The 27,941-nt window shown below is 48.4% G+C and overlaps 2 protein-coding genes across 3 annotated transcripts in view; one reads left to right on the plus strand and one right to left on the minus strand.

The window, feature by feature from the left end:
* CCDC157 (coiled-coil domain containing 157) overlaps nucleotides 1-7,411 on the minus strand; it is a 45,556-nt gene extending 38,145 nt beyond the window's left edge. The window contains exons 1-2 of the mRNA XM_044288516.1: nucleotides 7,274-7,411; nucleotides 804-1,055 (exon numbers count right to left, since the gene is read on the minus strand). Coding sequence (XP_044144451.1) covers nucleotides 804-1,051 — 248 coding nt within the window. The 5' untranslated portion in view covers nucleotides 1,052-1,055; nucleotides 7,274-7,411. The remainder of the gene's footprint in view (nucleotides 1-803; nucleotides 1,056-7,273) is intronic.
* A 268-nt stretch (nucleotides 7,412-7,679) lies between these two features.
* SF3A1 (splicing factor 3a subunit 1) overlaps nucleotides 7,680-27,941 on the plus strand; it is a 43,098-nt gene continuing 22,836 nt past the window's right edge. The window contains exons 1-4 of one of the 2 annotated variants that reach the window (XM_044275267.1): nucleotides 7,680-7,845; nucleotides 13,290-13,405; nucleotides 13,514-13,715; nucleotides 14,087-14,344. In XM_044275267.1, coding sequence (XP_044131202.1) covers nucleotides 7,792-7,845; nucleotides 13,290-13,405; nucleotides 13,514-13,715; nucleotides 14,087-14,344 — 630 coding nt within the window. In that variant the 5' untranslated portion in view covers nucleotides 7,680-7,791. Of the gene's footprint in view, nucleotides 7,846-13,286; nucleotides 13,406-13,513; nucleotides 13,716-14,086; nucleotides 14,345-27,941 lie in introns of both variants that reach the window. The other variant, XM_044275265.1, reaches the window with a different exon arrangement.

Below are 27,941 nucleotides of genomic sequence, written 5' to 3' on the forward strand. Positions count from 1 at the left end.
CTTTAAATACTTCTTAGGCTACACTCACGCGGCTGTGTCAAAGACTTTGGGGCTATGCATATGGCCGTTTTTTTTAACTCATATTCACTTTAATGGGAGCAGCATTGCAGTAGCCAGCTCTGTCTGCTGCACAATGGACGGAGCTACTGCAGAACAGCTGATCGGCAGGAGTGCAGGGTGTCAGATCTCCTCCAATCAGATAGTGATTGCTTATCCTGAGAATAGGCCATCACTTGTAAAAGGAGTGGTCAACCCCTTTAAATGGAACAGGAACAGATTACATTATCTCATACAAGTCTATGAAGAGGGAAAGTGGGAGAAGTAAATAAGTTTATATCCCAGCCCAAGTGCTTTATTCACATCCATATAGGGCAGTACTTCTCCCTAATGCCCTTCATAATCCTGGGGCTGCTTCTGAGTAAGTAAGAGAAGGTTAGAAATCAGATTCTCATCTACTGTATGTGTGCAATGGATGGCAGTTAGTCTTCACTCTCCAAGTTTGGGAGAACTGCAGACATTCAGCATGCACAGAAAACTGCTAAAAATGGCAGATACAAGTCATATAGTGGCCAGAAATAGTGTTATTCCTCATGTACACAGACTGTACAACTGATTAATGCAAAGTCGATTGAAATATTAGGATCACTTTAAAGACAACATTGAGGACATGAAGAACAGAAGGTCAGGTACTCTAGACAGTGAGGGGGGGGGGGGGGCAACATCTAGCTGACAGTTTCCCTTTAAGATGCTAAACATGCAAACTTCATACAATTATCTGATACATAATGGAGGATTAGCCATACCTGTCAATCACAAGCTCCAATAAAACCATGTGTGAAAGCTGCGTGTAGTCTGGATCATCCTCTACAAAATCATATCTATCCAACAACTGCACCAAGTCCAGATCACAGGACATCTTATCGGGGAACTTCCAGGATGGGAAGCGTACAGCACCAACTCTAGAGAAGACATCGATCAGAGTACCCTGAAGATCTGTAATGTCCTTTCTTAGACCTTCCATACACGCACGATCTCCCAACAGACACATCATGTTTCTAGTATTAAAGCAGAAACATAGGATAAAACACAGTAAAGGGACATAAACTGCAAAAGTTTTATATTCAAGGGGGCCATACACATTAGACGATTCTCGGCCAAATCCACTGATGTATGGAGGCCTCCTGATTGTGATGAAAAAGGGATTGGGTTTTTTAGATTTCAGCATGGCAGAGGGGTCTGGCCAGCGGCTTACTCCTCTCGCCTTGTTCAGAACATGCATGCTCAGCCAAGCCAAATGTGAATGTGCTTAGGAAGGTCAGGAAGAATAATGAAGGAGCCCATACACTTTACATAGCGGCCAGCAAATGCTCGCTTCGGCATCTTCATATTGTCAGAAAGAAAAGAACACTTAACAGTAAACTCAGGTGCAGATACAAGAAACCTATTTTCAAAGCTGTGTTGCTTACAAGGGTTGTTCACCTTTATGACATTTTGTACAGACCCCGCAGTGGTAATCATACTTACCTGATCCCCACTGCTGGGCTCTGGCTCCATCATAGCAACACCGACTCTGCAGTTCCTGGGTATCCCTATGTCGCCATCTAGTTAGACATGGGGTCATGTGCAGAGGTGGCACTACATTTTTCAGGCAGTCCCATGTAAATACCAGCTTTGCCATTACTCCAGGAGAGGGTTAATAGGCCTTTAGGAAGGGTCTGGAGTGAAAGCAGTGCAGGCAATTATAGCCAAGTGATGAAGTACAGTCCAATATACGGTGTCTGACTTCCCTGTACTTTATCACTTGGCTATTATTACCTGTTCTGCATTCACTCCAGGCTAAACCTCTCTCAGGGACTTAGAAACCCCAGGCAGGGACCCAGGCAACATTCACTAATGCTCACTGCCCACCAGAAGGCTGCCTACCCTGCCAGGCCACCACTCCGCTAGCAGCATTGGTGGAGAAGGCAGCGCCACTGCACCAGTCTCCCTCCACAGCTTCAGAGCAGTGCGCCAAATGGTCCCACAACCTGCCCAAACTGACCAATCGGCAGCTTCCTTCCAAAGAAGTACCTTGCTGTATAGAGCTTTGTTACTGGATAGTTCAGACCCCAGCAGTATCACTGTGCTTTCGGTGCCGTTCACAGCACTCTTGAATGGCAGCGAAAAAGTCTAGAACGTATTAATACGCCTAAGATTTCTTTTAGAGAGTCAAATGTCCTGTACAAGCGTCTATGACACTTGTACAGGCATTATTGTGATCTCTGGTCATGCGACTGCTTCGGAAGTCACATGTCACCCATGGGCCACCTGCTGCATGTGTGAGATGCACTTACACACCTTGGCATGATATCAATGAGATTATTAATGGTTGTCTGAGGAATGTTCTGCCATGCTGAATGCACTTGGGCATGCAAATCATCAAGATCCGCTGCTGGCAGCTCCCTTTGCAATAGCTGACCAATGACATTCGAGATGTGCTCGATGGGAGAGAAATCTGGAGATGCTGCATGCCATGGTAGCATGATTAGGCCACACAGTCTACTCACAGTAGCATGAGGAACATGAGGCCCGTCCTGTTGAAAAACTGCTCCTGAGACACTCTGGAAAGATGCCCGTACCACCGATTCCATGACCAAATCAATGTACTGCTGAGCTGTTAGTGTACCCGAAATGAAGACTAGACGGGTCGAGATACCATACATTATGTCATCCCACACCATAATCCTAGGAGTACGACCAGTGTGACATTTCCTTGTGAATGGCTGTTTATAGTGTTGCACACATGGTCTCCAGACCAACCTCTGGCTAATATTGCATCCGAGACAAAAGCGGGACTCATTGCTGAAGAGGATAAACCTTCCATTCCATTGCCATACTCTTACTGTGCACCAGCCTTTGACAGCGGTGAAGTTCAAGGGGTTCTCCAGGAATAAAAAAAAATGAAAATACTTAAATATTATTTTATTATAAATATATTCACAAATACGTTTCATTACTTAGAATGGCTTGTTTTGTCTAGGGAGCAATCATTAGGAGAAATAAAATGGCCGCCGTCCTATCAGTACACACAGAACCTGTCCTAATCACACAGGAGGACAAGTTACTTCACCACAATGAGCCATAGTGCTGCCTCATCCTCCTCTCTGCTTGTCAGGAATCATAATCCTGAATACAGGGGAATCTGTGGGAATGGAGATGATGAGGAGACATGAGAGGAGGGTGAGGTGTGGCTAATGAGCAGCAGCACTTGTTTACAGTCTCCATTACCACAGCCCCACATTACCACAGCTTGTCCTGTCTGTCCTCTCTGTACTTCATGTCTCCTCATAAACTCCATTCCAATGGAGATTCAGCTAAAGTTCTTATCTGTATTTAGGATCATAATCCCTGACAAGCAGAGAGGAGGACGAGCTCTTTACCTCAGTGTTGTAAAGCAACTTGTCCTCATGCGTGATCAGGACAGGTTTTGTGTGTACTAATAGGACAGCGGCCATTTTGTTTCCCCGGATTATTGCTCCCCAGACAAAATGAGCCATTATAAATAATGAAAGGTATTTGAGAATATATTTATAATAAAGTAATATTTAAAGGCAGTCTGTCACCACAATTTGACAATATAAAGTGCTTACATGGCGCTCTAGCACAACTACACATTCTAATGGTACCTTTCTTGTATTCTTCTGACTTTCACCAGCGTAAAAAATTATGTTTAATCCATATGTTCTTGTAGGTGCCCAGGCCGCTCTGCCTTCTATTCATATTACCCCTCCCGGGCCTCTTGCTGGTCCCGCCCTGTAAGGCTGTTTCATCATCCAAAGTACCGTCCGAGATCCGGCGCGTGCGCAATTCACTGCTGGCCCAGGCATGCGCACTGTGATGGGGATATACTTACCTTTCTCTCACTCGGCTTGCCTCCAGTCTTCCTGCTTGCCGCTTGCTGGCACATGCGCACAACATGAACCGATGCTGCTGCTCACAATAGGCATCGCAGTGTGCATGCCCGGGCCGGCGGTGAACTGCGCACGCACCGGATCGTGGCTGGTACTTGGGATGATGAAACGGCCTTAAAGAGCGGGACTAGCAAGAGGCTGGGGAGGGTTAATATGAAAAGAAGGCAGAGCAGCCTGGGCACCTACGACAACAACCCCGCCCCTAGGCACTTGCATATGGTTTAAAGAGGACCTTTCACTACTCTACAAACGAAAAACTAACTATACCTGTGGGCAGAGCGGCGCCCAGGGGTCCCCCTGCACTTACTAGTAAGTCTGGGCGCCGCTCCGTTCGCCCGGTATAGGCTCCGGTGCCTGCGCTCCCTCTGACTGTTTGCAGGGACACGCCTCCTACAAGAAAACAGTCAGAGGGAGCGCAGGCACCGGAGCCTATACCGGGCGAACGGAGCGGCGCCCAGACTTACTAGTAAGTGCAGGGGGACCCCTGGGCGCCGCTCTGCCCACAGGTATAGTTAGTTTTTCGTTTGTAGAGTAGTGAAAGGTCCTCTTTAAACATAGTTTTTTTCAGCAGTGAAAGTCAGAAGTATACAAGAAAGGTACCATTGGAATCTTGTGTAGTTGTGCTAAAGCGCCATATAAGCAGTTTATATTGTCAAATTTTGGTGACAGGCTCCCTTTAAGTATTTTAATTTTCTTAATTCCCCGAGAACCCCTTTAAGTCAATGGAACACCTGCAGCTGGACATCTGGCTCGTAGCCCACTGTCGTGCAAATGCCTTCTGATAGTTTGTGTAGATAATGTTTGCCGCCCTATGCTTGGGATGCGACGTCCACTTGCGCTTGCAATACAGAATGGATGACTATGCGCCATTCTTCTAAACAGACGATTAGTCTGTGCAGAGGTTCACCTCTCTGCACCTCCAGCTGTTATTCTAATTCTTCACTGTTTCCCAACCACGGGGACATTACATATGTAACATTGAACAGTCCTGACATCTCAGCCTCAGCCTAGGCACAGTACAAGGATTCTGTCCCTCTCAGTTTGTGACACGTGGCGATAACTGGCATGTTGACGAACAGGAGACATCACACTATAATCCTATGTGACTTGATCAGATTTGTGAGGTGTCATGTGGCTAATAAAACTACTTTCAATCTGGATTTCATTCTCCTCTCATATATATGATTGGAGCAAGGTGCGTGAAAATGCAGAACACCAGCTACTTCCTCGATTTGTAAACGCTACAGTATGTCCTTCATGATGTTGCAATTTCAATGTTGAGTTCAACGACAGCAGTAGATTTTATAATACGTTTTTATGCTGGGACTTCTCACGGTGAACCAATTTATATACTCTTATATACTCCCAGGGCGGATTGGCCACAAACCAGGGAAATTTCCTGGTGGGACGATGCCCCAGGGGACACCCAAGACCTCCTCTCTGCAGCTGACCAGGTAAATAATGAACTCTCAACAGTCAACAGTAACTAGCGCAGTTAGAATCGGGTACCCATGTGCCCAGCCAGTGACCACACATGCCCTCCTGAATTCAACTGCTGTGGCCCACACCTCACCTCCTAAGCCTCCTGCTCCATAGACAACTGGAGGAGGAGGACAGAAGATGGTAGCTATTGATGGTCACCACAAGAGGCCAGCTTTTGGGACAGTATATTGTGCTACACTGTGTTATTTGGTTCTGCTGGGATGGTATTTTGCACTATGGTATTGTTGAACCCACCTACTTGTCTTGCCCTGCCTTCTGTTGATTTGGACCCGCATACAAAATGGGGCCACTTTTAGTTTTTCCCCCAGGGCCACTTTGAGTTCCCAGTCCACCCCTGGACCAATCTTCGGGCAGGACAAGCACGAATTGATGATAAATGCGTTGATCTACACTCATTTGAATCAGCCTATTACATCGGCCAATGCGAAGTATATGGTGGGGGGACAACTGCTACTGCGATCGCTCCTCGCTCATTCATTTGGGAGATGTGCTGCTGATAATTAAGCATCTTCTACTTTCAATGAAAGATGCAATCAGGCAACAAACAAACATTTTCTCATTTATCAGATGATCGCCAGCACCATTACATTAGCGCTTTTTCCTGCTGTTTGGCCCAAAAATCAGGTGTTGTAATTGAGGCTTTATATTATCATTACCATTATCTAATAAACAGCATGTATCAACTCCCACTGATGTCCGATTAAGGGCTCATGCACACGACTGTATGCCCTCCGAGACACACGGGGTCCGTGAGCGGGCCATATGTCCCGGAGCGGCATACATCGTACGCACTGGAGCGCACCGCATTGTCCCGCACTCATAATATCATATGAGTGTGGGACAATAGTAACAGTAATAGTAATAGTAACCTATGATGCTGTGCGCTCCCGTGCGCACTATGTATTCCGCTCCTGGACATATGGCCCGCTCACGGTCTGTGTGTCTCAGAGGGCATACGGTCGTGTGCATGAGCCCTAAAGGAGTATTCACATCTGAAACATTTCTGGCTTATCAACAAGATATGCCATAAATGTCTGATAGGATTGGGTCCCAGAAGTGGGACCTGCACCTTTGTGAAGAACGGGGCCTTCACAGTGAATGAAGAACAAGCTGCCCATGCGTGGCCTCCGTTGACCACTGCGGGACTTCCGAAAACAGCAGAGCAATGGCTGCTCTCTGTTCACTTTGGGGTCCCTTTCTGGAGATAGGAGTGGGTTCCAGAGGTGGGACTTGCATCTATCACACATTTATGGCATATCCTGTCGATAAGCCATAAATGTCCCAGAGGAGACTACCCATTTAAAGGAATTTCACATTACAATTCAATTCACTATCAACAGGATTGGGAGGAGGAGGGGGATGCTACTGTTTCTAAAGATTTTGAAATGCATTTTGTAAACCCAAAATGTATTGAAGGGGTGACAACTTGTCATCTATGTATCTGATCTGTGCAGTTCCAAACACTGGGACCCCACTGATCACACGCGCGGAGGTCTGTGTCCCTCATATAAATGGGGTGTGGGTCCGCCATGTGCGCTGCCACTCCATTCAACATTTAGTGTACTACTGTAGATAACCAAGTGCAGCACAAGGCTATTTACAGCAGCCCCATAGAGATGCCACATGCTCAACCTGTGGCTTCATTCATTTCAGGGGGTCCCCATGGGGTACAGGGTCCCCATTTTTCTGGATCAGTCGGGATCCCATAGATCGGACCTTCACTGATCCTGAAAATACTAACAGGTGGCACAAAGATACAGCCTTTTCCACAAAATACTATTTCTAGTCGCAGGACGACTTTTGAAGCAATCTAGACTTACATCTTAACTTGAATGTTAATGAATCAGGCAGGTCACACAGGATACAGACACGAGCCTTGGATAATCAATGAAAAGTGTCCTCCATGTTTTTAACGTCTAGCGACATATGTGCGCACGACAGTTGGCGGCGAAGACTTCTTTTCCATCCGTCAACCAAAGTCATTGCCATGACAACGACGCACTGTGCGTTTGACGACAGACGTCGTGCGTGCGTACACTTGGCAGTACGTACGTTGAGGTTTCGAATGTACCATTTGAAAAAAAGGGGTGTGTTTTATTTTCTTGTCGACCTTTTGTCTAACATTAGGGGAATTAGTATACTCCACCTAGACTCCTATCTCGGTAAACGCTGACTGGCGGTGTGTGTATGCATCACGTAAGATGAGGTTTACTTTGACTACCTAGCGCCCTAGTGGTACGTCCCCCTGCTTCAGTCCAATCCTCCTGTTCCGCCTGAGCCGCCATTTTGGTGTCCTGCGACTGTGTTTTCCGCCTGCGCACCGGGAAAGGAGGACAACATGCCGGCGGGACCCGTACAATTGCTAGCGCCTCAGGCGCCCGATGGAGGGCAGGTAGGTAATATTTGTAGGTGCCCTGCGTTGTTTATAGAGAACACTGCCCGGGTCACAGGTGCCATGAAAAGTGCCCACGCGTCCATGGCTGGCCTCCATGTGTGCGCGCCTGTGCCCTGTAATGGCAGTAATTCGCTCTGGGTTTTTATGTGTGAATACAGATAAGGGAAACTCTGTTATTTAAGGGGCATTTCCAGCAACCAGCATGCCCACCGCCATCATTGGGACTGTGGTGAGAATGGGGAGAGATCAGTACTTCCCATAGAAGTGAATTGAGAGGCCTATACACAGTGTGGAGCCACTTCACCAGTATGGTCAGGAAACCCGTTGGCGGGATAGTTTTAATATATGCAAATTAGCCTTTAAGAGCAATGGGGGCGTGGACATTACACCTAGAGGTTCTGCTCTCTCCCTGCTGCGTCCTCTGCACTTTGATTGACAGGGTTGAGTGTGATCATAATTAGGCTACTTTCACACTGGCGTTTCTCTGTCCGCTTGTGAGATCCGTTTCAGGGCTCTCACAAGCGGCCCAAAACTGATCAGTTCAGCCCCAAAGCATTCTGAATGGATAAGGATCCGTTCCCCATTGACTTTCATTGTAAGTCAAGACGTTTTGACTTAGACTTTTTTTGAAAGAATAATGCAAACGGATCCATTATGAACAGCTACAAGAGTTTGCATTATCAATGCAGATACAAGACGGATCCGCACAAAACGCGAGTGTGAAAGTAGCCTAACAGTGCTTGGCCCTGTGAATCAAAGTGCAGTCAGAGCAGAGCCTCTAGGTGTAATGGGAACGCCCCCATTGCTCTTAGAGTCTAATTTGCATATATTAAACATCATTGTTCACAGCAATGCGGCACATATGTACATAGGACCAACTAGGATGGCCAGATGTCCGGTTTTCAGGCTCCCTGTCCTCCGTCTAGCACGGACCCAGGGATTTCCACCCTTTCAGTAGCCCAGACAGCAGTGAGCGTGAGCTGCAGCAACTGACTGAGGCTTCTCTCACCCCCAATCAGTCCCTAGAGCCGCAGACATGGTTGACTGACCCCGGGCTGCCCCCAGCTCGCCTTCCATTCAGAAAGTCCTTCCCTGTCCTCCCCCTGTTTTCCCGGCCGGCGATACGGGCGTGGCTTCACAGAGCCAGCGGCGTGGTTTGCCCCGTTTGGGTGCGTGGCCGGTGATGTCCGGCTTTCTGGGGTGAAGCCAGTTGACGCCCTAGGACCAACACAGATGTCTTCAGCTGCCAAGCGCACGTGGAACGGGTCAGCCAGTGTCATAGATACAAATCTGCTTTCTTGATTAGCAGTGAGGGGCTCGCCACAGATGACCCCTGTAATATACATGCTGTAGATATGGCTGCCGCATAGGAAGTATTTGGCCTGCTGGGGAAAGTAGTGTTAGGGAATGTTCCTGTGATGGCTAACCTCCGGCTTCATAGAATAGAATGGAGCATGCTGGGAGTGGTAGCTGCACCACAGCTAGAGTGACGGAGGTTAGCCATCACTGCATACTGATCCTCAGGTTCCTGCCACGTATTTTGTTGGATGGATTCTGAATTAGGCCTCTTTCACACTTGCGTTGTCCGGATCCGTCGTGTACTCCATTTGCCAGAATTACACGCCGGATCCGGAAAAACGCAAGTGAACTGAAAGCATTTAAAGACGGATCAGTCTTCAAAATGCGTTTAGTGTTACTATGGCAGCCAGGACGCTATTAAAGTCCTGGTTGCCATAGTAGTAGTGGGGAGCAGGGAAGCAGCATACTTACCGTCCGTGCGGCTCCCGGGGCGCTACAGAATGACGTCAGAGCGCCCCATGCGCATGGATGACGTGTCCATGCGATCACGTCGTCCACGCGCGTGGGGCGCCCTCACGTCACTCTGGAGCGCCCCGGGAGCCGCACGGACGGTAAGTATACTGCTCCCCCGCTCCCCACTACACTTTACCATGGCTGCCGGGACTTTAGCGTCCTGCAGCCATGGTAACCATTCAGAAAAAGCTAAACGTCGCATCCGGTAATGCGCCGAAACAACGTTTAGCTTAAGGCCGGATCCGGATTAATGCCTTGCGGCAAGTGTTCAGGATTTTTTGGCCGGAGTGAAAAGCGCAGCATGCTGCGGTATTTTCTCCGGCCAAAAAAACGTTCCGGTCCGGAACTGAAGACGTCCTGAACGGATTTCTCTCCATTCAGAATGCATTAGGATAAAACTGATCAGGATTCTTCTGGCATAGAGCCTCGACGACGGAACTCTATGCCGGAACAGAACAACGCAAGTGTGAAAGAGCCCTTAGAAAGATCTGCCAGTGACTTCGACCCCATGCATTAGGGTGGAGGTGCCCATGGCTTAGTACTCCCCCATTGTGTTGAATGGGCCCCCCCCCCCATGCCTGGACCCCTCACACTGAATCTACTTACCTGGCTCCCCGTGCCGCTCCTGGTCCCCGCGCCGCCGCCGCTGCTGCTTCTCCCTGTTCACGGATGAAAGCATTATGGGTTCGTCTTCGTCCCAACCGGCCATTGGCTGGGATCAAATAGAAGAAATGTCCTCGGCACTTTATAGAGAGCCCCATTCAACACAATGGGGGAGTACTAAGCCATGGGCACCTCGACCCTAATGCATGGGGCCAAAGTCACCGGCAGATCTTTCTAATTTAAAATTTTTAACTTGAACCCCATTCACTTACAGCATTAAAAAAAAAAACACACACACCGGTAGATTAGAGCCCCGCAGCATGCCTCATCTGTTGTGAGAATTACACAGGTTGACATGGGGTTCATTTATGGCTGTGCAGCTAAACTTGCTTTTATGGCCGACTTTCTAGGCTGGACCTATTTGCAGTGTGTGAATCCAACGCTCCTGGCAATTCAGTTGCTGACACTTTTAGGCCTCATTCAGACATGCCACGTTTGCAGATTCTGCACCACTATGCAAAGTACAGTACATGCGGTTATTAAAACCCGACCCACATATAAGCATGCTGCAAATCCCTTTCAATGTATAGTGTGAAATCCTGGATAATCCTCCGTGATCTGTACACTGTACTGTGAGTCTGGAGGAGCAGCTAGGCCGTGTACACTTGTAGTGGATAATACACCATAGAAATATTTCCTTGGTCCTTATAGTAGAAGAGTCTCCTGAGAATAAGCCCAGGTTATTCTGCTCCTAGGGCTCCCAGTGATCAGCCGTAATCCTTGGGGGAACCTGGTAGTGTCTCTATTCCCTGGATGGAAGAAAGAATTGTATGATGTGTGAATGGGGCCTTACACAGACGAATGAGTTTTCCGCGCAGGTGCGATGGGTGACATGAAGGCACAGCACCCGCACTGAATCCTAACCCATTCATTTTATCGGGTCTGTGTACATGTTTTTTTTCACTCATCAGTTCTGTGTTGCGTCAAAAACGCAGCATGTTCTTTATCCTGCGTTTTTCACGCAGCCCTGGCCCCATAGAAGTTAATGGGGCTTCAGTGAAAAACGCATTGCTTCCGGAAGCAAGTGCGGATGCAATGCGTTTTTACTGGTGGTTGCTAGGAGTTGTTGTTTGTAAACCTTCAGTTTTATCACGCGCGAGAAAAAAAAACGCATTGCACCCACGCGGAAAAAACTGAACGCAATCGCATACAAAACTGACTGAACTTGCTTGCAAAATGGTGTGAGTTTCACTAAACGCACCCTGAACGCATCCGGTGCCAATCCGTATCGTTCTAAGGCCTTGTTCCATGTCATTGTCACGTCCATGAAAAAAAAGCGTACGTGTTTCACCTGTGAAGCTGTCCGTGAAGGATCCTTGGTAGGGCCGTGTGTCAGTTTTTACCATCCGCGTGTCATCTGTAATTCACTGATGTTGTTCAGCTGAAAATTGTATTCCAAAGAATCTCCTATTAGTCTTCAGTGAAAAACGGTCACAACACGGATGTGTGACCCATAGACTTGAATTGGCGTGCTTTGTCTGCATCACGGATTAAAGTAGTGCATGTCCCCGTTAGGGTTGTTTCTGGTATCGAATTTTCGATACCCAATTGATACTTTTGTCCCGGTATTGATAGGATACCGGAATTAGCCTTTTATCGATACTAAGCTGTGCTACTGCACAGCCCAGTATCAGAGAACATGGATCGCGCTGCTCTCAGCGTGGCCATGTTCCCTCAGCAGCACGGGGAGAAGGAAGCAGTCTCTCCCTCCCCCTGTGCTGCTGCTGCACCTGAGGGGTTAATTGCCGCAGATCGCAGTGCCCTGTCAGAGGATTTCTAAACCTTGCGAAAACGCTATACCGGAAGTGACGCGGCCCCACAGGAATCAGCTGGAGGAGGGTGTGTGTGGCGCTGCGCAAGAGCACATGCACTGAATTAGCAAAAAAATTGCAGCGCCACGGGAGAAGGACTTAATAAAATGTGGAATGCACGCTGCTTTTTTTTTTTTTTTTTTGCGTGGTAGCGAATGGGATTCAGTATCGCAATACTTTTTTATGGTATCGAAACAACCCTAGTTTTTTTACTGACCCACACAGTAAAAAAAATACTGAAATGTGAACAGACACATTTAAATCAATATGTACAAGTGCTGTCCGTGGAAAATGCGAACAGCATTCATGAGACAAGCAGCTGTAATTGCTCTATGGCACCTCTACAAAGGAAGAACGCGGAGGTAATTTTGTAGCCGAAACAGCACTCGCATAAGCGCCACCATTACTTCAAACAGCTGATCAGCGGTGGTGCCGGCAGTCAGAAGAAGGGCACACCTGGCTGTTACCCGTTGGGGTGTCCCAGCAGAGTCTGTTATTGGAAGCATTGACTGGATAAGGCCCCTTTCCGGAAACCACATCCTGACACTGACTTCCTCTGATAGGACAGGAAAAACACAGAGGTTTAAATCCCTTCCCCTCCATCACCAGTGTTTTTCCTGTCCTACCAGGATAGGACGCAGGAGAGGTGCATGGAGGCTCTTTGGGGCCCACCTGTGAAACGCAGGCCGAGGTCGGATCCACCGTGCGGCTCTCCCTCCTCTTCTGGTGGCCTGTGCACGGGCGCAGACTGTTGCTGTCCCCTGCGGCGGTCCAGGCGGATTTCATGCAGTGGGGAAGGAAGATGGCGTTCAGAGCGACACTGATGTGTCGGGGTCGCATAGCATTATAATGATTTATGATGCTATGTAATCGTTAGAGGTCTGGAATGTATTGGATAACACGGACATAATGGTGTCAAGGTTATCCAATATAAAGTGGAAGAGCGGAGATATACATTACAAGTTACACTTTTCCTATAAAACGATATGTCAGTCTGCTCAGCTCCTCCTGCTCTATAACCTGCTGCCTGCAGATTACACTGTTCTCTTTAATCCTGTTTTTATTTGGATCCTTCCTATATGATCTGTTTCTAGACCAGTATGTAATTGTGGTATAAAAGTTTTTTGTTTTTTTTGTTTTTTTTTTCTCTAGCAGCAGATGGAGGAGGAGAAGAAAGAAGATGTTATTCCATCTAAGCCCATCGTGGGAATCATCTACCCTCCTCCAGAGGTCCGCAATATTGTTGACAAGACGGCAAGCTTTGTGGCAAGGTGATTGTATGACCTTTGACTACTTCCCCTGCTCTTTTACAGTATAGCTCCTTCGTGTAGGAAGTCAACTGGATGGTAAAAACTAATCTGGTCTTTCTCTTCATCCAGAAATGGCCCAGAGTTTGAAGCCAGAATTCGCCAGAATGAAATTAACAATCCCAAATTTAATTTCTTAAACCCAAACGATCCTTACCATGCTTACTACCGTCACAAAGTCAATGAATTCAAAGAGGGGAAAGCACAGGAACCGTCTGCAGCCATTCCTAAGGTCATGCAGCAGCAACAGTCTGTACAGCAACTTCCTCAAAAGGTAAGTCCATGCTCTTGAACCTTAGCTAGAAGCATTAGGTTGGTATATAGCACAGATGCTTTGCTAAATGTAGTTGGCAAAGTTTGACAAAGTTAAAATATTAATTTGAATGGATAGTCCAATCAAATACATTAATATTTAGATGGGGGTCCTACATTTCAGTACTCCCCACCTTAGTGGAGTGTGATGGCCCCTGTAGATGTAGGTGACTCTAATTATAGTTAATGAAAAGGGGCCCTTAAAGATCAATTGAAACTTTATCCTGTTGGGCAAAAGCAAAGAGAATTCTCTCATTTAAAAAAATGTTTGAAATGAAGCAGAACTCAAGCTTTAAATCTAATATATTCAGTTTTTGACCAATTTCTTGTCAGGTCCAGGCTCAGGTCGTTCAAGAGACCATCATTCCAAAGGAACCTCCTCCAGAGTATGAGTTTGTGGCAGATCCGCCTTCTATATCTGCCTTTGACCTTGATGTGGTGAAACTGACGGCTCAATTTGTTGCACGTAACGGTCGCCAATTCCTCACACAACTTATGCAAAAGGAACAGAGAAATTACCAGTTTGACTTCCTTCGGCCTCAGCACAGTCTCTTCAATTACTTCACCAAGCTTGTGGAGCAGTACACCAAGGTATTAGCTCAAACAGTGCATTGTTTTAAAGGGGTTAACCCACAAAAAATATTATACATTTTTCAAACCAGCAACTGGACCTGATTAATTTTGTGATCAAATATTTAGTATAGACACTGAGTTATTCAGTAAATGTATCTACAGCAGAAAGGACGCGCTTCCTCAGCTGTTATAGGGAGGAGCTGCAGCAGATGGGACATGCCCCTGCAACTTTAAAGGAATTTGTCATTCGTTTTAGGGCTTGCATACCTGATGACATTTGTCGCAGCAATGTTGCCTGATATTTTTTTGTAATAATAGTCAATGGTGTCGCACTGCGACATACAACATACTGCCACGCGACAGTGGCAGAAAAATCCATCCAAGTTGGACTTTTGTGCGATATCATTACAAAAAACAACAAATATTGTCCCGTAGCTGTACCCTTATGCTTTCCTTACTCCTTAAGGCTCCAGTGCATGTTGATGAGACCTCTTATTCATGAGCTCCCAGCCAGGACCACATGAATAATAGGCCTTCTCGGCATGCTCTGGAGCTATTCAGTCCTATATTAAAGAAAATGATCCAGTGTTTTGCTTAGAGGATCTAGCACTAGTTAAAGGGGTTTTCCCTACACAGACAATGGGGCCATATCGCTAGGATATGCCCCCATTGTCTGATAGCTGGGGGGCATATCCTAGCGATATGGCCCCAATGGGGGCTGTGACACAGTGAGGGGAATGGTCTGGGAAAATAGGTATTTTCCTCCCAGCGTGTGCTGCTGGGCTGATTTGCAGCCAGATGGGGTCAAATACCAGACTGGATTTTAATTGCTGGTCCGGGTTTTTGGCAGCACCTGGCTGTCCTTAAAGGGGTTGTCCGAGTTCAGAGCTGAACCTGGACATACCCTTATTTTCACCCCGGCAGACCCCCTGATGTTGGCATCGGAGCATCTCATGCTCCAATGCGCTCCCTTGCCCTGAGCTAAATTCTGCAGGGCCCTGGCTCTTTTGTTTTCAATAACACACTGCAGTGTGTTCGGTGACGTCACCGGCTCTGAATGGCGGGCTTTAGCGCTGCCCTAGCCGTTTTTACTGGCTAGGGCAGCGCTAAATCCCGCCCATTAGTGCCGGTGACATCACTGGGGTTCCTGGCAGCCCCATGAAGAGCCCGGTACGTCACCGGATCTCCAAAAAATGCCTTTGCCCTGCACAATTTAGCGCAGGGCAAAGCAGAGCATCGCAGCAGTTCATGTCTTGTCAGGGGGGCTGCCAGGGTGAAAATAGAGGTATGTCCGGGTTCAGCTCTGAACCTGGACAACCCCTTTAAATAGGCAGTTGGGCTCAGCAGCAGGATCTCTGTGTTGGGATCTGAGGCTTGGTGCCAGGTTGGAGGGCTGAGACCCATGGGCCGAGGAAACGGGCCCCCTTTAGCATGCCGTGGACTGCTGGAGGCAGAACTGACATCAAGGTGACTTGTCTTATATGAACTTTCCAATTTGTGTGAAGTTAACACCAAGATATACTTTCCATTGTATGTGAAGTAAACACCAAGACTGCAAAGTAACGCATTGTTTTGTACATTTGCCTCAAGTGTGAATAAACACTGAAGTTTCCAGGACGTCCCCCATGACAGCACATGGGAGGATGTCCAATCCAATCACTGTTGGGACAGGAAGTGAAACAGATTAAAAGCCCCCCCCTTCCCTCCAATCTCCAGTGTCTTCCTGTCCCTACTGGGATAGGAGTGAAGCAGGTCATAGACTAAGAATCGGGTGCTTACCTAGGCACCAGGGGGCCAGGTCGGGTCGGGGGTCCGGTACTCCCCTCTCAGGCCAGGTCGGGCGGCGTCCCGTACGGCCCCGCTAGCTCCCCCTCCGGGGGTTCTCTAGCTTGTCCCGACCTGCCTGGGACGGCGGCAGGCGGGACGCTGATGCCGCTTCTCCTCCGGGAGCTCTGGGCTCAGCGGCACGCTCCGAACGGCGTCGTCGTCGCATCATCATGACGTCACTTCCGGGTCAGCCGGAAACAAGATGGCGGCGCCCAGCACAAGCGCTGGAGGCCTGGAAGCCCGGCCTCGCGCTCAGGGGTTGACTCCCTCCCCCCGGGGGGGTTGAGTTCTCCTTATAAGAACGGAGCAGCGCGGCAGCAGAGGTGGAGGTAAGCCCCAGTGGGGAAGTTGTGAGCGGCGGTGTGTTTTGCTTAGCCACCATGGAGCCCCAAGCGTCAGCTAAATCCGAGATTGTGCCTGACCCCTCTGCTGCGGCCCATGTAAGTGCCCTTATCCTTATACCCTGGTGTACTCTCCCCAGTCATTTAGCACGGTTTCTCGGATTTCTTCCTAGGATAAAAAGAGTTCTGGGCAGTCGGCTTCCCAAGACCCCAGAAGGAAACCGAAAAAGTGTGCGACTTGCGGGGAAAAGATGCACATATCCTACAAGAAGCAGCTATGTGCTGATTGCATTGCCAGGTTAATGAAGGAGGAGCAGCCGTCCTTTCTCACAGAACTTAGGAATATCGTTCGTGAAGAAGTACAGGCTACGGTTTCTTCTCTAAACCCTCCGCCACCTCCTTCTCAACCTGACTCCCCTCCCCCCAAAAAAAGGAGGACTCAGGAGGACTCTGATTTTGATAATCAGGAAGTCTCGGACGGAGAGATTGAGGACGACACCATCTCTGCTTCCGGCTCTTCAGACCACCCTAAAAGATTTTTATTTTCTACTGAAGACCTAGACGCCCTCCTCCATGCGGTTAGAGATACCATGCAAGTAGAGGAAGCTAGCCCTCCCATATCCGTTCAGGACGAGATGTTTGGGGGGTTAGGGGCAAAAAAGACTCGCCTATTCCCAGTAAACTCCCATCTGAAGGAGATAATTCTGGAGGAATGGAAGGAGGCCGAAAAGAAGCTAGTCATGCCTAGGGAATTTAAAAATCGGCTGATTTTTAATCCTGAGGATACTAAACTATGGGATGAGATTCCCAGGATAGACATTCAGGTGGCGAAGGTCACAAAGAAGACCACCATCCCCTTTGAAGATTCCTCAAACTTAAAGGACCCTATGGATAGGAAGGCGGAGGGACTACTTAAGAAGGCCTGGGAGTGTTCATCTGCTCTTATTAATGCCAACATTACTGCCACCTCGGTAGCCAGGTCTATGGGGTTATGGCTGAATCAGCTAGAGAACCACCTTAGACTAAAAACCCCAAGGGAGGACATTCTAGAATCCATTCCCCTTCTTAAGATGGCTACGGCCTACCTGGCGGACTCTTCGGCCGAATCCATCAGGATCTCAGCTAGAAACAGCACACTGGCGAATTCGGCTAGAAGGGCCCTATGGCTAAGAAGTTGGTCAGGGGATGTAGCGTCTAAGAATAAACTTTGTTCGATCCCTTTCTCAGGTTCGCACGTGTTTGGCCCAGTCCTAGATACAATCCTTGAGAGTGCCGCGGACAGGAAAAAAGGCTTTCCGGAAGAGAGGTCTAAGAAGACTCAGTCCTTTCGGAGGGATTCAGGCCAGGGACAGTCACAGAATTTTTCGGGTAGAGGGAAAGGCAAATCGGGCAGGTGGAGCTACCCCAAAGGGGGGAAGGGGAGGGGGTTCCTTCTCAAACCCAACACTTCCTCTTACCAGAATAAATGACGCCAGACCAGTGGGGGGGAGACTTCGGTTCTTCAGTCATCAATGGCCTTTAGTAACTCAGAACCCCTGGGTACTTCAGACGGTACGAGAGGGGTACAAAATAGAGTTCGGTCGTCCTCCCCCTCAGAGATTCTGTGTTACCACTCCCCAGTCTCCGTCTCTAAAGAACCAGATGGTTCAGGACTTGGAGAAACTTTGCGCAATGGAAGCAATAGTTCCTGTTCCAAGACCCCAACAGGGCAGAGGTCACTACTCCAAACTGTTCTGGGTAAAAAAAACAGACGGTTCACTAAGAACTATCATAAACCTGAAGTTCCTGAACAGATGGATCCAATATTTCAGGTTCAAGATGGAGTCAATACGTTCAACGGTTCCACTGATTCCAGCAGGGGCATTGATGTGCACCATCGATCTCAAAGATGCCTACTATCATGTCCCCATACATCCAAGCCATCATCAGTTCCTCAGGTTCGCGGTGACGTTAGACGGCATAGTGCATCACTTCCAGTTCCAATGTCTTCCATTCGGGATTTCAAGTGCTCCACGCATCTTTACGAAACTAATAGTAGAGATAATGGCGTTCCTGAGACAACAGGGAATAACAATAGTCCCGTACTTGGACGACTTCCTCCTGACAGCATCCTCAGAGGTCCTTCTGCGGAACCATCTGCAGACAACGTTACAGGTTCTACAAGATTTAGGCTGGATTATCAACCTAGAGAAATCAGATCTTTGCATGAGCGAAAGGAAGATCTTTCTAGGCACCCTTCTGGACTCCCAGAGACAGATGTCCTTCCTTCCAGATTCAAAGCGCGACGCTTTCATAGAAGAAATATCCTCCTTCCAAAGAAAAAACCTCTGCTCCATCAGAGAGGCTATGCGGATACTAGGCCTGATGACATCCTGTATACAGATGGTCCAGTGGGCCCAGATCCACTCAAGGCCACTTCAGGGTCTAGTCCTCACCAAGTGGGACAAAGACCAGAGGTCTCTAGACAGGAAGATCAGGATCCCAATGTCCATAAAAGAGTCCTTGAACTGGTGGATAACTCCCGGCAACCTACAGAGAGGGGTTCACTGGTTGAGAAGACCTTGTTTGACGGTGGTGACCGATGCCAGCATGACCGGCTGGGGTTCACATATAGAAGACCATCTCTTTCAGGGTTCATGGTCCCTGGCAGAGAGTCAGCGTTCCTCAAACGTAAGGGAATTAACGGCGGTACTAAGGTCTCTCCAAGCAGCAGAACTTCTCTTAAAAGGGAACCACGTTCAAGTTCTGTCAGACAATATAACTACAGTCTGCTATATAAGGCATCAAGGGGGAACTCAGAACCCAGGCCTTCAGGAGGTCGCAGAAAAAATCTTCCTTTGGGCACAGGAAAATATCCTATCTATCTCAGCCCTCCATATCAGAGGGAAGGACAATGCTACAGCAGACTACCTGAGCAGAAGAAGATTCCATCCGGGAGAATGGATGCTGAACAGGCAAGTCTTTCACCAGATCTGCAGGAAATGGGGGTACCCCCAGGTGGATCTCCTAGCCTCCAAAGAAAACGCCCAGGCGTCTCAGTTCTTTTCCCTAGATCCCAGCGGGGATCCTCTGGGGATAGATGCCATGTCAAAACCATGGGACATGGATTTAGCTTATGCCTTCCCGCCAATCCCGCTTATCCCGGCCACCTTGAGGAAGATCAGCGAGAGCTCGGGGAAGTTCATTTTCATAGGCCCAGCCTGGCCGAAGAGGAGCTGGTATCCCCTGTTAGACAGGCTAAAGGTAGAAGAACCAATATCACTCCCTCTGAAGCCGGACCTTCTCACTCAGGGGTCCCTTCTCCACCCGGATCTGGAAAAGTGGAATCTGAAAGCCTGGATCCTGAAAGGAGAATGCTGAGCAGGCAGGGCTTGTCACATGCTGTAATCTCCACTCTACAAAAAAGTAGGAAACCAGTGACAAATGCTATATATAGGAAGATCTGGAACAGATTTAATTCCTGGTTGGCTGATACACATCCGTCCAGATCAACTCCTTCCATCGCGCAGATTCTTGACTTCCTACAGAAGGGCTTTGACCTAGGGCTACGCCCTAGCACGATCAAGGTGCAGATATCAGCCTTATCATCCTTCCTGGACTACCCACTAGCAGAGCATCGTTGGATAAAGAGGTTCGTAAAGGCTATATCCAGACTAAAACCCACTCTGAGACAGACCGTTCCTCCTTGGGACTTGTCTATAGTTCTAGATACCCTCTGTAAGATGCCCTTTGAACCCTTGGACACCATTCCGTTAAAATTGCTCTCCTGGAAGACGGCCTTCTTGGTAGCCATCACTTCAGCACGCAGAATTGGTGAACTTCAGGCCTTATCCATGAAGGAACCTTTCTTAAGAGTCTGCCCGGATCGAATAATTCTTCAGTTAGACCCAGCATTCCTCCCTAAAGTCGTCTCTACATTCCATAGGGAACAAGAAATATTCTTACCTTCTTTTTACGCCTCTCCTAGAGATCCGGAAGAGGAGAAATTCCACTGCCTGGACGTCCGTCGGGCAGTCCTTGAATACCTTCGCCGAACAGAGCCTGATAGGAAGGACTCAAACCTCTTTGTACAATTTGGTAAAGCAGGAAGAGGGAAGAAGGTGACTAGAAGGACTCTGACACAGTGGATCAAGTCAACAATTATGGAAGCATATCGTCATCAGGATAGTCCCTGTCCTATCTCTATCAGGGCACATTCTACTAGGGCAGTCGCAGCTTCCTGGGCGGAGAAGGCGAACGCCTCTATAGATCAGATTTGTCAGGCTGCCACCTGGACAAGTTATAACACCTTTTGTAGACATTACAGGTTGAACCTACCGTCCAATCGTCAGCTTTCCTTTGGGCGTAAGGTTCTACAGGCTGTGGTCCCTCCCTGATGGCTAAGTTGGTAACTCTCCCATGTGCTGTCATGGGGGACGTCCTGGAAATCGGTAGTTAGTCTTACCGGTAACGTTCTTTCCAGGAGTCCAACATGACAGCACTACTTATTCCCTCCCTAATATGTGATTCAGTGTGATGTTAACATTGCTTATCATATTAGTAATAAAATTGTGTTGCATCCATCCGGTGTAGTAATTTAGAAGACACTGGAGATTGGAGGGAAGGGGGGGGCTTTTAATCTGTTTCACTTCCTGTCCCAACAGTGATTGGATTGGACATCCTCCCATGTGCTGTCATGTTGGACTCCTGGAAAGAACGTTACCGGTAAGACTAACTACCGATTTTGCGTTAAGAACTTGTCTTTTGCCTCTGTACTGCGTCTGCTTACCCTATTTACCAGAGTGAAACCCCACAATTGGTGGAGGATGCGGGAAAGCGCAGTGAGGCAGGGGTGATCGCCAAAGTATTTTTTCATTTTTGCTCTGGGCACGGTTGTATGTCTTGCATTAAAACCGCTAAATTTCAACCCGTGACTCTCGATAAAGTGGAGGCCATAATGAAGGCTCTTGTGGAGGCTAACCAGCAGCAGCGAGAAACTAACCTGCAACAACGGGAGGCTAACAGGCAGCAGCAAGAAACAAACCAGCTGCTGTTACAACACGTGATGGCTATACAGACTGCAGGAACATCCCAAAGCGTCCATGATGTCCAGAAAACAGTCCGTGCGGCTATCCCCAAGATGACACCCTTAGATGACGTTGAAACCTACCTGGCGATGAACGAGAAGGTGGCCACAAGGGAGAAACTACCCCGAGACCAGTGGGCTGAGGTCGTGGCTCCGTTCCTGGCATCCGATTGTCAGCGGCTGTATTTAGACTTGCCGGACGATCAAGCAGCCGACTACCAGAAAGTAAAGGATGAGATTCTGGCAAGACTGGGGGTAAATGTGTTGGTCCGGGCCCAGCGGGTACATCAGTGGGGGTTTAACCCGGCTGAGCCCGCGAGACCCCAGTATTAAGACTTATTTTACCTCTTGCAAAAGTGGCTACAGCTACAGTGAGTCCCACGGCTATGCTGGATCGACTATTAGCTGATATGTTCTGGAGGGCTTTGCCACCCCCTTTCCAGCACTATCAGCCAGGTGTCCCCTGGCAATGCCCTGGAGATGGTGGATCTGGTGGAACGCTATGAGGCTACTAAGAATCTACAGGGGGGTTCTTTTGGGAGGGGGGCAGTCAAACCCCGGAAATCTCCATCCCAGGCCCGGAGATTTGAGCCATTGAAATCCACCCGGGATGTACCCACTATGGGCCTGGCTCTGTTAGTCTGCTGGCAGTGTCAGGCGCCTGGCCATGTAAGAGCTGACTGTCCTCATCGGGTTGAGCCCATGGACACTAATTGTGGTTACCGTCAGTCGCTATATGCCAGGAAACTGTGTGCAACAGGTACCCCGGAATCTTTAGACCACTTGTGCCAGGTGGAAGTGGGAGACACTCGAGTGGAGGCGCTGCTGGACTCGGGGAGCCTGGTGACCCTAGCAAGGGCTACTCTAGTGCAGCCCACTAAGTATATTGGCCAGAAAGTCGGGGTGATGTGCATGCATAGAGACTTAATACTACCCTACCGCGCTGGTGTCTTTAACCATGGTAGCCGGCAGGTGGACCCACGAGGTGGCAGTAGCTATGGCCGGTTGTGAGAGTTACTGATACCTGTGAGTCAGGGGTAAACCCAAGAGATTGGCCTTGTTCAGGAGGAAGAACCCTGGGAGCCTGAGGCCGAATGGCCAGCACTAGGGGTGACCTCCACTTCAATGGAAGAGGGGGAGACGACCCCGCTGAGTGTAATGGTGGGGGATGTGAAGGACTTGCCACCGGTTCCTGAGTTGGCAGACCTCAATATCTCCGGGGAAAGTTTTGGCACAGCACAACACCGGGACCCAAGCCTGGGAGAATGTGGTGATAATTGATGGTGAACCACAACAACCTGGGGCCGAGTCGATGTTTCCCCGTTTCATCAGAATATGCTGTATCGGGTAAACCAGCTGCGGGGTGAACATATTGAACAGTTGGTGGTGCCCCAGGCTTATCGCAAACTCGTGTTAGTTAGCCAACCTTCATGTTCTCGAGGGTCATCTGGGAATGCAGAAAACACAGGACCAGATATTACAACGGTTTTACTGACCCAGTGTGTTTAGAGAGGTGGACGAATTTTGCAAGTCTTGCCCGACCTGCCAAACAACTGGCCCCCAGCACCTTTTCCGCAGTCCCTTAGTACCTCTCCTGATCATCGAGATACCATTTGAGCGAATCACTATGGACCTCATATGTCCAGTACTGAAGTCCGCTAGAAGACACCAACACATCTTGGTCGTCCTAGATTACGCCACTTGGTATCCGAAGGTGGTGCCACTGTGACATACATCGGCCAAACTTATAGCTAAAGAGTTAATGGAGATGTTTTCCCGAGTGGGGCTACCTAAAGAGGTTCTGACTGACCAGGGGACCCCTTTTATGTCCAAGGTCATGAGGGAACTCTAAGTTGCTGCACATCAAACAGCTACGGACGTCCGTTTATCATCCACAAACTGATGACCTGGTAGAAAGGTTTAACCAAACATAAAAAAAACATGCTAAAAAGAGTGGTGTCTAAGAATGGGAAGGACTGGGACCTCCTTCTGCCCTATCTTATGTTTGCAGTGCAATAGGTGCCCCAGGTCTCTACTGGGTTCTCGCCCTTCGAATGCTATATGGCAGACATCCCCGTGGTCTGTTGGACATAGCCAAAGAGGCGTGGGAGCAACAACCCACCCAATATAAAAGTATTGAATACGTCACCCAGATGCAGGAACGTATGGAAACAGTGTTGCCTCTTGTAAGAGAGTATATGGAGGCAGCTCAGCGAGCTCAAAGTCAGGTCTATAATCGGCAGGCTCTGTTCCGGATCTTTAATCCGGGAGATCGGGTTTTGGTTCATGTACCGACTGTGGACCGGTAAGTTCCTGGCTAGGTGGCAGGGACCCTACAGTAATCGAAAAAGTTGGAGAGGTAAACTACAAGGTACACCAGCCAGGCGGCGAAAGCCAGAGCAGTTGTACCATCTGAATTTACTCAAACCTTGGAAAGATAGGGAGACTGGTACTGAAGACAGCCCACGGCCTAGTTTTCTAGGGGAAGAGGTTCCGGCCCCTTGGTCTGATGCGAGGAAAGCAGTTGCCACAGTGAAGATTGCTGACAGCCTCTCCTCTAAACAGACTCGGGAGGCCACAGAGTTCGTCAGCAGGAACACGGATGTGTTCTCGGACCTTCCCGGACGCACAATTCAATTCAGCATGACATTGTCACTGAGCCTCAGGCAAAAGTCCGGTTAAGGGTACTTTCACACTAGCGCTTTTCTTTTCCGATATTGAGTTCCGTCACAGTTTTATCCTAATGCGTTCTGAATGGGGTGCGTTTTGTTCAGGATGCATCAGTTCAGTCCCTCTTACGGTTTTGGCCTGAGAAAATACCGCAGCATGCTGTATTTCTCTCCGGCCTAGAATCCTGCACACATGCAATTGACATGTATTAGTGCCGGATCTGGCATGAAAATTACCGCATTGACCGATCCGTTCTTCCGTTCTGCGCATGCGCAGACCTTTTAAATTTGTGGGGGGGACACCAGAGAGAGAGAGACGGTATTTCAATGCATTTCAGACGGATCCGTCTGACAAATGCGATCCATTTGCGTCCGGATTGCCGGATTTGGTAGACAGTTCCGACGACGGGACTGCCTGCCGGAATTCTCGGCTGCAAGTGTGAAAATACCCTTAAACCATACCGGTTATCTGAGGCTCGGCGACAAGCCATCTCGGAGGAAGTGCATTTAATGCTGCAACTAGATGTTGTTATTGAGGAGTCTAAAAGTGAGTGGGCCAGTCCTATGGTTTTAATACCCAAACCGGACAGGAGGTTACAGTGCTGTAACTATTTTCGTAAACTAAATGAGATTTCCAAGTTCGACGCGTATCCCATGCCCCGGGTAGACAAGCTGATTGAGAGGTTAGGACAAGCCCGGTATTTTTCTGTTTTGGACTTCACCAAAGGGTACTGGCAGGTACCCTTAACGGAGGCTGCCAAAGAGAAAACGGCCTTCATCACACCAGAAGGGCTGTACCAATATAAGGTATTACTGCATGGGATCCCCGCCACTTTCCAAAGGCTAATGGACTTTGTGCTGCGACCACATCGTCTGTACTCTTCGACTTACCTGGACGATATTGTCATCCACAGTACCGACTGGGAAAGTCACCTACCCAAAGTGCAGGCTGTAGTGGACTCCCTTCGGAAAGCTGGACTAACCACTAACCCAAAAAAATGTGCGATAGGGTTAGAGGAGACTAAATACCTGGGGTATGTCATTGGGCGCGGAGTCATCAAACCCCAAGTGAACAAAATAGAGGCGATACGGAATTGGGCCCCGACCTGTCACTACTAGGGAAGTAAAGTCGTTCTTTGGAATGGTGGGCTATTACAGGAGGTTTGTCCCCCACTTTGCTACGGTGGCCACGCCATTGACAGGGCTCTTGAAGGGAAGCAAGTCAGTGATGGTTCGCTGTGATGATCAGGCGGAAGAGGCTTTCTCTGCTTGGAAGTCAGACCTGTGCGGGTCCCCGGTTTCGGTGACTCCTGACTTCAAAAAGGTATTTATAGTACAGACCAATGCCTCCGAAGTAGGCCTTGGTGGTGTATTGTCTCAGGATGTCAACGGGAAGGAGTATCCCGTTGTCTTCCTCAGCCATAAGCTCACCCCAGCCGAGACAAGGTACAGTATAGTGGAGAGAGTGCCTGGCCATCAAGTGGGAACTCGAGTCTCTTCGTTATTTGTTGGGGAGAAAATTCTGCCTGATAACTGACCAATCCCCTCTCAAATGGATGAGCCAGGCCAAAGACAGAAATGCCTGGGTCACCAGATGGTTCCTTTCGCTACAGAACTTTAAATTTACAGTGGAACACAGGGCAGGCCGAATGCAGGGAAACGTGGATGCCCTGTCCTGAGTACACTGTCTAGCGAGTGTTCACCCCCTCAGGGTTGAACAAAATGGGGTGGGGGTATGTGACACAGAGGAATGGTCTGGGAAAACAGGTATTTTCCTCCCAGCATGTGCTGCTGGGCTGATTTGCAGCCAGGTGGGGTCAAATACCGGACTGGATTTTAATTGCCGGTCTGGGTTTTTGGCAGCACCTGGCTGTCCTTAAATAGTCAGCTGGGCTCAGCAGCAGGATCTCTGTGTTGGGATCTGAGGCTTGGTGCCAGGTTGGAGGGCTGAGACCCATGGGCCGAGGAAACGGGCCCCCTAAAGCCTGCCGTGGACTGCTGGAGGCAGAACTGACATCAAGGTGACTTGTCTTATATGAACTTTCAAATTTGTGCGAAGTAACACCAAGATGTACTTTCCATTGTATGTGAAGTAAACACCAAGACTGCAAAGTAACGCATTGTTTTGTGCATTTGCCTCGTGTGAATAAACACTGAAGTTTTGCGTTAAGAACTTGTTTTTTGCCTCTGTACTGTGCCCGCTTACCCTATCTACCAGAGCGAAACCCCACAGTTCATATCCTAGCAATATGCCCCCATTGTCTGTGACGGGAATACCCCTTTAAGCTGTTCTTGGGACACCATAAAACGGGTGACAGATTCCCTTTAATTCTAGCAGAACAATGAATGGGAAGATGCCATGTGAGGTGCAGGGCTGGTTCTTGCTTTCTTAGAAAAAAATTGTCATGTACTATATGATGTCCAAGTTTAATTTTTAAATGTATTGATCTTTAAAACTTGGTATACATTGGTCAACCATAACATTAAAACCATCCTGTGACACTGGCACCTTTCAAGGTGTAGGATATTAGGCAGCAAATGAACAATGCTCTTGAAGTTGATATTTTGGAATTGGGAAAACTGACATTGATGTGGATCAAATTGTGATGGCTAGACAACTGGGATAGAACATCTCCAAAATGCCAGATCTTGTGGGGTGCGTTTTGATGTGCATGGTTTAGTACCTGCCAAAAGTGGTCCAAGGAAGAAAAACCAGGGTCATGGGCAGCCAAGGCTTATTGGTACCAGCATGTGGGAAACAAAGGCTAGCCTGCCTGGTACATTGCCGCAGAAGAGCTTCTGTGGCACCAATTGCAGAAAAAGTGAGTTAGCTATGCTAGAAAGGTATCTGAACGCACAGCACATCCATGTGTGGAGCAATGGAAGGCGGTCTGGTTTGATAAATCAGTTTTCCTTTACATCATGTGGACAGTCAGATGCATGTGTTTCGCTACCTGGGGGGGAGAAGGCAGTGTGATGCTCTGTGCAGTATTCTGTTCATGGCATGCATGTGGATATAGTTTGACATATTTCAACTGTCACAGACCAAATGCATCTCTTTATGGCAACCATATTCCCTAACCCTGCTTTCACACCTGAGCGTTCCGAAAGGAGCGCTCTGTATGCGCGCTTGTACGGGCGTTTACAAGCGCGCATACAGAGACAGCCGTGCACACATTTTCACGCGTTCCCGAATATCTATGTGCGGGAACGCGCGACAAACGCCCAAAAAAAAAGCTCAAGCACTTGTTTGAGCGTCGGGCGTTTTACAGCGCGATCGTACGCGCTGTAAAACGCCCAGGTGAGAACCATTCCCATAGGGAATCATTGGTTCTTGTCTGTTGTGCGTTTTACAGCGCGTAGGAACGCGCTGTAAAACGCTCAGGTCTGAACCCAGGGTAAAAGAAATGGTGTCTTTCAGCAGAATACCAGGTCCTGCCACATTGCAAAAATCGTTCAGGAATGGTTTGGGGAACATGACAAACGTTCAAGGTGTTGTCTTGGTCTCCAAATTCTCTAGATCTCAATCTGATCCAGCTTCTGTGTAATATGATCTGTGAGGTCCTACCTTATAATTTACCGGACTTGAAGATGTCCTGTCATATCCATAACCAACAGTCTTGTTGAGTCCATGCCTCAGTAGGTCTGATCTGTTTGTCTGGTGTGTAACTTTAAGGCCTATTGCACATGAACGTATTTTCTTTCCATGTCCG

Source organism: Bufo gargarizans, chromosome 1, assembly GCF_014858855.1.
Source record: "Bufo gargarizans isolate SCDJY-AF-19 chromosome 1, ASM1485885v1, whole genome shotgun sequence".
Taxonomy (NCBI): domain Eukaryota; kingdom Metazoa; phylum Chordata; class Amphibia; order Anura; family Bufonidae; genus Bufo; species Bufo gargarizans.